Genomic DNA, 10104 nt, shown 5'->3' with positions numbered 1-10104 from the left:
CCGATCAAACACTCACTATCAAGAGCCGCCTTGAGACGGAGCATTTAATGTTATCAATAGAAATGTTCTCTCTAGGTTCAAAGAAAGGGATTCAATGATCAATCAGGACTTAGGACTTAATGAAAGTGAGATTTTATAACATTATCCGAGTTTCAGTTCTTTTAAGGTGTTGACATTCTCAAGTTTTCAAGGAACAGTGAAAAGTAAGGAAGTATTCATGATTACAATGTTGCTAAATCCACTCATAAAACAAGTATGAGCTTCAATGGAACTCCAACTTCTAATCAAACCCATTTTAGTTTTCAGTGTTAAGTTGATTGAAGACAAGAAACACTTTAAGTTTGGTGTTGTGATGCATGAGCATTATTCGTGTCTTTTCTTATTGATTTATATAGTGATTTATTGAATTCTTAAGAGATTTAGATGATTTTCGCCCTCTTAGATGCTACTTTGAGTTGTTGTTACATTTTATTGATTACAGGTGGCATTCGACTGAAATTTGGCAGAATTTAGAAATAAGAAAAACAAGAGAGTTTGCTGCTACCACTTTGGCGCTAAACGCCACCTCATCGACGTTTAGCGCCAGCACCATAAAGTTTACTATTGCATTCAGGTAGTGCCACCTCACCAGTGTTTAGCGTTGAGAACGTTGAATTGCGTGCAAGACACACTGGATTGGTGGTGCTAAACACCCAATCACCGGTGTTTAGCGCTGAGAACGTGAATCAAGGTGGTTCCCATGTGTGCAACAAGAATCAACAAAAGGCTATTTTATTTGATTTGAAATCAACTAATCAAATAGAAAATATTCTTTAGGTTTTAATTTAAGTTTTAAATCAATTACAATTAGGACTATAAATTGGATAGAGATTTGCCATCGCGGGGAGCTCTCTTTTCCAATTTCTCATTCTGCAATTTACAGTTTTTCTCTCCTAGGGTTTTCTCTATACCATGAGCCACTAAACCTCTATTGTTAAGGTTAGGAGCTCTGTTTACTTTGATGGATTAATAATTATTTATTTTTCTACTCTTGACTAATGCATTGATTTATGTTTAAGAATTGGTTTTGTTCTTCATCCTATGGATTAGTGTGTATTGGAAGAATCTAATCTAAATTGAATTATTTTGAATCTTAGAAAAGTTATATCACTAGAATTACAGCTTGAAACCATCTTCTCACAACTCCTTAATTATCTGGATTTAATGTGATACATGACATGTAATTGCATCATTTTTAGGTTCTTAGGGTTTATGTGGCTTATAAATCGGAATTTGAACTTAACCCTCTAATACAATTGATTGATCAAGGAATTGACGGTTAGTTGTGTTAGAGGAGATTGAATTGTCTAGGAATAGGAATTCAATCACCTAGGGTTTGCCATAAACTCAATCTTTGCATGATCAAGGTAGTTGACATTGAATATTAATCCGAAAATTCAAATATTTCCAAAGCTTTAACTCTTTCCCCATACTATTTTGACAACTATTTACTGCTTGCTTTTCTTAATTTACTATCTTTTATGCTATTTGATACTCAAACTCTCATTTCAACTTGTCTAACTAGAACAATTAACCAACCATTGCTTGCTTAGTCCACTAATCCTCGTGGGATTGACACTCACTCACCTGAGTTTATTACTGGGTATGACCTGATGCACTTGCCGGTAAGTTGTGGCTTGAAAAATCCGCACCAAAGCACCCACCCACTAGCTCCCCATGCGTGCATAGCCCGAGGTGGTACGCAACATCCTACAGGGTGATCGTGCACTCACCCCATAGCAGGTGAAAAGTGTGGGTCTCCGGATGCCAACGCTCCACGAATGCCGTGATCAAGGAGTTGTCAAACACAAAGTCCTTGAGCGACACTGCGTCATCAAATCCATCCTCCCTCAAGTAAGGGATATTGGCGCCCAGTGGTGCAAGCGTGTGACTCACTCGCTTAGGGAGAAGTAGGCGAGGCCTTTATTAAAAAATAAAAAACTGGAATAAGAAATCTATTTCACAAGTAAACATAAATGTCGAAATAAAAAGATAAAAAAATATACTAAACAAGTATTCCACATTTTATGGCTCAGTTGAAAATAGAATAATTAATTTTTAAAGGTCAGTCGTACGAAAAAACATATCCATTATAAATAAGTCTAATTAAAACATTGAATAACAGGTAAAAAAGGTTATATATAAAGCTATCAACATTAAAATTAAGAACATATAAATCAAATTAAATAAAATCAAAATGAAATAACAATTTACCTAATACATTAATTTAACTAATAACTAAAATCACACCTATCTATTAACACTGACTAAAACAAGATATCTACCAAGTTATCAAAATTAAAATATAAAATATAGAAATCAAATTAAATAAATAACAAAATGCAAAAAATATTTATTTAATAAAATAATTTAATTAAACAATAAATCATACCTATCAATTAACACTTACTAACAACACATTCTACCACCTAACATACACTACATCTATAAAAGTATCCTAACAATGACTATAAATATATGCTAATTTAACTTAAACATGAAAATAACAATACTAACTTGGAAGTCAATTGTCCCAACGATATACCACATCGAGTTAGTTGATGTCTTCATCCCGTACATCTACGTATGCCATGATATTTAAGTACATCGATAATATGATTAGAAAAGACTAGAAGTGGGAGAAAAGTAGAAGAAATGGATGAAAATTGAAATCAAACAATACTTTAAACGAGTTCTATATATAGACGCACTTCTTACCTATTCCGTTTACAGTGTGAACGAGATAAGTGCTAGCATGCAAATTGGTAAAAACATTAGAAATTACATATTTTATAAATAAAAGATTTATTTTATTTATTTAATAAATCCCTAACAATCTATCTCGAGTGAAGATTTTATTTTATTTTTTTGTTTGGTTTCACATGGTATTAAATGCAGGCTGAATGTCAGTTTAAAAATTCATAAGTTATAAAACTCGAATTTCGTTGGAAGTATAATTCTAAATCAGTACATAATCCTATCAAAGTTTAGAAAATTGTCACAACTCAAATTAAATAATTAGAAGTTTTAAATCCAGGGTTATTCTCCCACGAAATTGTAGTCGGGTGTGCATATCATTTGTTATGAAAAATCATGGGTTGTCAAAGCAATTAAATGACAAGAAAGTAAATGACAAGTAATGAGCAAAAGACAAAGGGAATTAAACTAAAAGTAATTAAGTGAATTAACTAAGAAGGACCTTGGCAAGGGTTAAGAGGTAAGGATCACTATCATAATCATTGACCACAAATATAGTAATTATGAAGAATTAATCTCACTTAGTCAACCTCTAACATCGGAAATAAGTCAAGTATGCATAATTGATCTCAATCCACAAATTCTAACCAATTCACTAATTAGGTTTAGTGAAAGGATAGTGTTAGTAAAAACCAAATCAACTAACAACCGTAATCACCAATCAATATTGGATATCAATGACTCAAGGTCACCTAATTCCTCAATCCCAAGTCAATAATGCAAAAAATCTACTCTATAACTAGGTGAGATGTTTCATCAAACACTTAGAAGGCATATAAACAAAGCATTATAAATTGTATGAATTAATAAAATCTATGACTACCAAATTCAAAAAAACAATAATAACAACTCAATTAATTATCGATAAACATGAAAACATCAAAATTGCATTAAAGGAAACAAAAATTCAATAAGTGTTCAATAACTAAAATTAACCAAAATTGAGAAGCTAACAAGTAAAACTAAAGGAATTAAGATACTAGAACAAGAAAATGTAAAAAAAAAAAAAACTAAATTAGAATAATAATAAAACCTAAATTTAAGAATTTAACCTAAGAAACTACTAAAACCATAAAACATAATCTAAGACTAAAACTCTACTACTTGGTTGATTCCTTCATGATCCATGCTTCAAATGCTTAAAAAATGAGTTCGATTGGGCCCAAAATTGGTCTGAAATCATGAGATTGGGTTCATACATACGCATCTACCATACGTACATGCGAATTGTGAATGATATGTACACATGACCCATGCGAACGCACAAATAGGAAAAGATGCGTACGCACAACCCAAAAATTCTCCGATATTCATTTCTTCATAAATTCTTCATTTTTACATGTTTTTCTCCATTTTTCAAGTTATCCTTGCCTCCTAAACCTTAAATCACTCAAACAAACACCTCAAGGCATCGAATAAGAAAGAAAGTGAATTAATTTGGCAAATTTAAGCATAAAAAACATGCTTTTCATAATTAGACACAATTAAAGAGATATTCACAAAACATGCAATTTCAAAGAATAAATGCAAGGTAAGTTGATAAAATCCACTCTTTTCAAACCAAAAATAATCGTAAAATATGGATTTATCAGTATTTCCATATCCAGCAGGACAATGACTAATTTGTTGCGGATCGGAGTCCATTTAAGGGATTTGTCACTGGCTAATGTGTTGCTATATGTATAAAGCGGAATTTGAACCCTCAATACTTATTTAAATTGACTAGTGAGCTAATTATGAGACCAACCCAACTTGATTTTTAATATTGATTTTTATACTCTCTGGATTATGCTAAAGTCCATCCTTTCAAGCTTTCACCCTTTTTGTCATAGGAAACTAGGGCGGAGGCCCACAAAAACCTGTTATTTTTAGATATTATTTTTGTCGAACAACAACGACGACCCGACCCGTGAAGATCCTTCAGCTCCAACAATAAACGCAACGAAGCAGCGCGCTTTCTTTCTCCCAAACAAAACTGCACCGATGAGAACCGCCGTTCTCTTCCTCACCGCTTTCCTTCTGATCGCAGCAACGCCCTCTCCCTCCCAATCCCTCTCCTTCGCTCCCTTCTTCCGCTTCCACCGCCTTCTCTCCCTCTCCAGGTCCCTACTCCACAGTGTCGCCGACCTCCGCGCCACTCGCGGCGACGTCTCCGGAGCCCAACGAGCCCGGGCACTAGCTCAGAAGCTTGACGGAGGGCTGGGCCTTGGGTTCTGGAGGATGGCGTTGGGTGCCGCATGGGACTACGCGTGGAATTGGAGGAACCTGCCCCTCGCGCCCGCGGAATTATATGGCGCCGTTTCGGACTTGAACGAGTTGATGACGGGACTCAGTGAGTTGACTCGCTTGGAATCGTCCGCCGAAAGGTCTGCCTGGGTTGCCCGAAATTACCAAAATGTATTCACCGTCTCTAAATCTCTCTCCGCCAAGCTGCTTAAAGCGTTTAGCCAATCGGTATGAAACGTCGTCATTTCTTTGATTTATCTAATTTTATTCCGTTAATTTTGTATTAAGCTGTATTTGAGTGACATAAAGGTTATCATTGTTGCAGGGTGTGTTGAGAGAAGTGGTGGAGACGGTGCAAAAAGAGGTGGTGGAAGGTGGATTAATAAGAGATTGTCTTGAATTGGGTAGCAAGGATTTTAGTTCTTTGATTCAGCTTCTCAAGGATTCGCTCTTGCAATTCTTTCCTCTTTCTGATCGAAATCCTGAGCTATAGCTACTAAGCATCTAGACCTTTGATAACTTTTTTTAGCTTTGATTAGTTAATCCACTATATAGTTACTTAACATTTTGGTGCTTTTGGGATGATTTAATTTAATTGGAGCTGTGTTAAATTCAATCTTCTAACTTCGCTTCCTGTAGGTTTTCCTCTTAGAAAACAAGTCTACTGTTAATTGGTACAAAGCTTGTTTGAGAGAAATATAATATTATTCATTTCGTGTTATCTTGTACCCAAAAAATGTTATCATATTCCGTCTACATCAACTTAATGAAGTTCTATTATAACTTAATGAAGCTGCTTCTATTCAACAATGTAATAATCATCTTCCCTTCTTTTGATTTAGTTTTGAACTTTTGATTGAGTTTTGGACACTTTTAATGCGTTAGCAACTAAACCATTAATGTATGACGAGCAAATATTCCCCCGAAAAAAATAATATATTATATATAGTAGGAACTCCAAAAATAATACAAATGTACAAAAAATAGCCTATTTCTAATGAAAGAAAAAATTGTCAACAAAAGCCTATAAATTACAACAAAAAATACATATGTTCCTATTCTCCCAAATCTAAAACGTCTTAACAAAAAAAGTTCTTAAATTTTGAATACAAGGGCAAGGTCAAAATTTCAGTGTATCGTATTATGGGAAGGTGAAAAAAGTTGAACAAAAGCATACTCATCTTTGTAAGTCAAACCTGCCTCGCAAGAAGCTTCACATGCATACACCACAATTGAAGCCCAGTCCAAAGAGTCCGCTTCGTTGTCTACCCCGAAGTAATATAGCAGCTGTGGTAAAATCTGGCACCACCAACAATAACAGCTTATTAACTAAAACTCTAAAAGTAACATCAATACCTCAAAAAAGAAATAGTATAATGTAGTAGAACGATGAAGAACCTCTTGAGCAAAAAATCTCACATAACTACCTACCTGAAATTCATGACACCTTGGTCCACCACAGTAACTGCATTTAGGGATATCAGCATTGGATGGCCGACCACTCGAAACAGGCCATATTGGCTTCGCATTTGTATCCCTATAGTACCTGCATTTACCATAAGTTTGTATCGGTCAATTGAATGGAAATATATCTTGAAATCAGTTCAATCAATTTGGTTATTTTGAATTTGTTTTTCCATTAGGCAAGAAAATCTGACTATGGAACATTGTTAGCAAATAAACTACCATCATAAGGACGCTAAAAGAAGTTCTTCAATTTAGTTAAAGCACTCTAAATAGCTTAATAATAATAATCACCTCAACACTTGTTCAGGGGCCTTGGCAATGCGTTCTTGGAAGTAAACCCAACTCTTTTTGTCATCATCACCCTGTTTGTAAATAATATCATTAGCAAATAATATGCTTAAACAATAAGCAACATCACTTCAGTGATGAAAACAACTACCGATAATACCTGAAAACTATCCATAAGTGAATTCATTGTGTCATCAATCTTGTTCTTCGAGATCAAGGAATTAGATAAGGCATTATCCTCAGGAATGTCTGTGTTATATTCACTTTCATGTTCAATGATGATTTCAAATTCAGGCCACACATTCTTGCTTCCAACTGTATGGTAAGATATCGGATGTAATGAACATTATGCTAGGAAGCATTAAATTTTAGATTAACCTACGTGACTCTTGACATATACAAGTCTTAAACAACTGTGACCTTTATGAGAATCCAATGAAGTGGCTCCACTTTTATTGGATTCACCAATAGCTGAAGAAACTTTCATCTGCTGGCAAGCAATTTTATGACCTGAGCGCCAACTCATTACCTGCAAATTGAAAGTGGAAAGGAATTTTATAGGATAAAATTTGTGGAAAGAAGACTAAATGAAACATTTAAACAATTCGGCTACCTGGTGTTTCTCAGAGCAGTACCGCACTTGTCTGCAACTACTGCAGAGTTTATCTCCTTTCCAGGTTCCACACCAATTGCAAAAAGCAGCTAAAAGAAAAAAAGATTCCCATCTTTTAATAAGATGTGCCTAATCAATAGAAGTACTAATACACTGATCTTAATGTGAAAGCAGGTCATATATTAGTCATATAAAAAGCAAAAATAATAGTAGAAATAATGCAGTGTAGCAACAATAAAAATACAATGTACGAGCAGCTTGTTCAGGGTATCAAATTAAGTTTGAGATAGAAATGTAGCAAAAGCATAGTGCCACAAAACCAAAAAGATGGATTGCATGTACTCATGAACTCTATAACTCGTGCAATAACTCTAGAATGCTACTCCTCATAAGGAAATAGTCACCAGTTAAAAAAAAATTCATAAATCAATGGATACAACTAAGAAAACTAGCAATTGAATAACAGAACAGAAACCACACTCACACAGAAGCAGAGACCATCTGATAATCATGAATACCATTTTCCCAAGATGCAAAATCACACAAACTTGTAAAAATGAATTAAATTGCAATAGCATATACATTTATATATGTGTATGATACCCAACAAATAACCCAAAATAAAATGATGATAAACTGACCTCCACCGCCAGAAGGTTTGTAATTCCCATCATTCTTAGGGGGTTCACTCGAGTAAAAAGGATTAAAGCGAGGTAACTGACAACGGAAAACCTTCACACTTCAATAAATCATTACAGAATCAGAATTCGGCCAAAGGAATCAAACAAAAATGAAAACAAAACTTTCTTTCTTGTCAGACATTACCAACCTTCTAGATGGCTTCTCTGGATCGCGTTGCCACTGTTCATGCTGATCCCTGAGAAGACATTTCATCGAACGGCACATGAAAACAAACAGCATCCGGTGAAATGCACTTTCCTTCTTAGTAGGTGCATAAACCTATCATTTCAAGGATTCCACTAATCCCTTAACTGGGTAGAAGAAAAATGATATATCCTCCTAATTGGTGTAGCTAAAAATTCTCCTAACTTGAAATTTCGCTCACATCTTTGAATGAATATCGTGTAAATTACAAACCATGCCATTATTAGGAGGGTATAGCAACAGTGATGGATACAATGATACCTGAACCAGGAATTGTAAAGGTTCGCCACAAATGTCACAAATTGATGACCTCCCTGATGGTATATCCACGGGATCAAGCCAAGCCTACAACAATATTCACAGTTCACAAAGAACACACCAACATAAAAAATTGAAACTTTCCTTGTTTTTATATAACAGCCAGGTTTTACTTTCATTCAATAAGAGGCACAAACACAGAAGCATAGTGGGAGTACCGGTACTCCACCAGCTTTGCTCGGGAAAAATTGGCGCCCAAGAGACCATTCATTTTTGGGCTTCTCAACGAAACCAAGAGTGACAGCTTCTTCTTCTTCTTCGTCCTCGTCGTCGTCGTCATCTTCGAATTCGTCTAGAACAATGTCTTCATCAACAGCATTATCATCATCATTGTCATTGTCAATTCGAACGGCCTTGAGCTTCTCAGCATGCTCTCCAATGGCGTCAACATCCATGGTAATCTGCTTGAGAACGATGGTAATCTGAATATCAAACCAATCATGCTATCGAATGATTGAACAGGAATTCACCGGATAATAAAAATTCTAAATAATCAACTTTGAGCCTTAAATCTGAGTTTAACAATCAATCATACCAAAATTTATAAAACTAAGGTAATTACTACTTTGATAATAAAAAAGTAACAAGGTCCAGAGTAAAAAAGTAAGGAAGCATATTAGAAGATGTCCATACGAGAGGAGACAGAGGTAGAGCAGAAGCACAAGCACAAGCACAAGCTCACGCACGAGGGAGGAGGAAGCGGCGGAGGCGAGGCGAGGCGAAGAAGGTGGTAGTTGCCAAGTTCGAGGGGGCTATGCAGTAAACTTTGTTTTTTGGGTATTAACAGTAAACATCTTATATTATATGGTATGTTGCTGAAAACCCAGGTCTCGTGAAGCCGAGGGCTAAAGCCCACTCAAATCATAATTAGGTTCCAAAAAAATTAGGATCCTGTACATCTCATACCAGATTTAAACTCCGCCTTGTTTAAGCCTATGTTTGGTTGAAGGAAACAAATAAAGAGGAAGGAAATAGAAAGAAAAGAAAAAAAATGAGTGAATTTTTATTTTTGTAGATGTATTTGGATAAAAAAAATAAGAAAAAAAAATGTTATAAAAAGATAATTTTATTTTTATATTATAAAATATATTAAAAAAGTAAAAGGGTAGTATTAGAAGTAGAGAGCAAAAAATTTAGTTTTTTCTTCATTTTCTTTCCAATGTTAGAGAGAAAAAATATTAGTGGGTTTCATCAGTTTTTTTTTCCATCTATTTTTTTCTAACTTTTCTCCTCAACCAAACAATGAAAAATAATCATTTTTCTTTCTATTTGTTTTTCTCTCTTTTCTTTTTTTCCATTTTTCCTTCAAACAAACATAGCAAAAAACGAATAAATTCATTCCTCAACTAATTTAAATTGATTAAATGGTTGCGAGAATCGAACCGATTATTGAACCGGTTAAGTAATTGGTTCAATAATTCAGTAATCTAACCAGGGTTAAAATAGGGTCGAACCGATTTGATGGAATATACGATCAAATTATTAAAAATTCAATATACAATTTCAAATAT

At 34.6% G+C, this 10104-nt stretch overlaps 2 protein-coding genes across 5 annotated transcripts; one reads left to right on the top strand and one right to left on the bottom strand.

Moving 5' to 3' along the window:
- The first annotated feature begins 4338 nt into the window (after positions 1 to 4338).
- LOC112803453 (uncharacterized) lies at positions 4339 to 5810 on the top strand. Its single transcript, XM_025846951.3, has 2 exons — positions 4339 to 5250; positions 5348 to 5810. The coding sequence occupies exons 1-2, from the start codon at positions 4780 to 4782 to the stop codon at positions 5513 to 5515; spliced, it is 639 nt and encodes a 212-aa protein (XP_025702736.1). The 5' UTR covers positions 4339 to 4779; the 3' UTR covers positions 5516 to 5810.
- A 129-nt stretch (positions 5811 to 5939) lies between these two features.
- On the bottom strand, positions 5940 to 9538 carry LOC112803425 (uncharacterized). Of its 4 annotated transcripts, none has more exons than XM_025846923.3 (11): positions 9227 to 9538; positions 8752 to 8994; positions 8537 to 8620; positions 8220 to 8350; positions 8032 to 8129; positions 7391 to 7479; positions 7198 to 7306; positions 6938 to 7092; positions 6781 to 6851; positions 6454 to 6568; positions 5940 to 6321 (listed from the first exon to the last, which is right to left on the bottom strand). In XM_025846923.3, the coding sequence occupies exons 2-11, from the start codon at positions 8986 to 8988 to the stop codon at positions 6151 to 6153; spliced, it is 1260 nt and encodes a 419-aa protein (XP_025702708.1). In that variant the 5' UTR covers positions 8989 to 8994; positions 9227 to 9538; the 3' UTR covers positions 5940 to 6150. The 4 variants fall into 4 exon arrangements, with proteins under 4 accessions (XP_025702708.1, XP_025702713.1, XP_072054294.1 ...); XM_025846928.3 differs by having other exon boundaries at positions 8752 to 9015; positions 9227 to 9519; XM_072198193.1 differs by having other exon boundaries at positions 8220 to 8267; positions 8752 to 9015; positions 9227 to 9519.
- Between the last annotated feature and the right edge of the window lie 566 nt (positions 9539 to 10104).

The sequence above is a fragment of the Arachis hypogaea genome, chromosome 1 (genome assembly GCF_003086295.3).
Source record: "Arachis hypogaea cultivar Tifrunner chromosome 1, arahy.Tifrunner.gnm2.J5K5, whole genome shotgun sequence".
In the NCBI taxonomy this organism is placed as follows: Eukaryota; Viridiplantae; Streptophyta; class Magnoliopsida; order Fabales; family Fabaceae; genus Arachis; species Arachis hypogaea.
The sequence above is the reverse complement of the archived record's forward strand: the minus strand, read 5'-3'. Positions and strand labels throughout refer to the sequence as shown.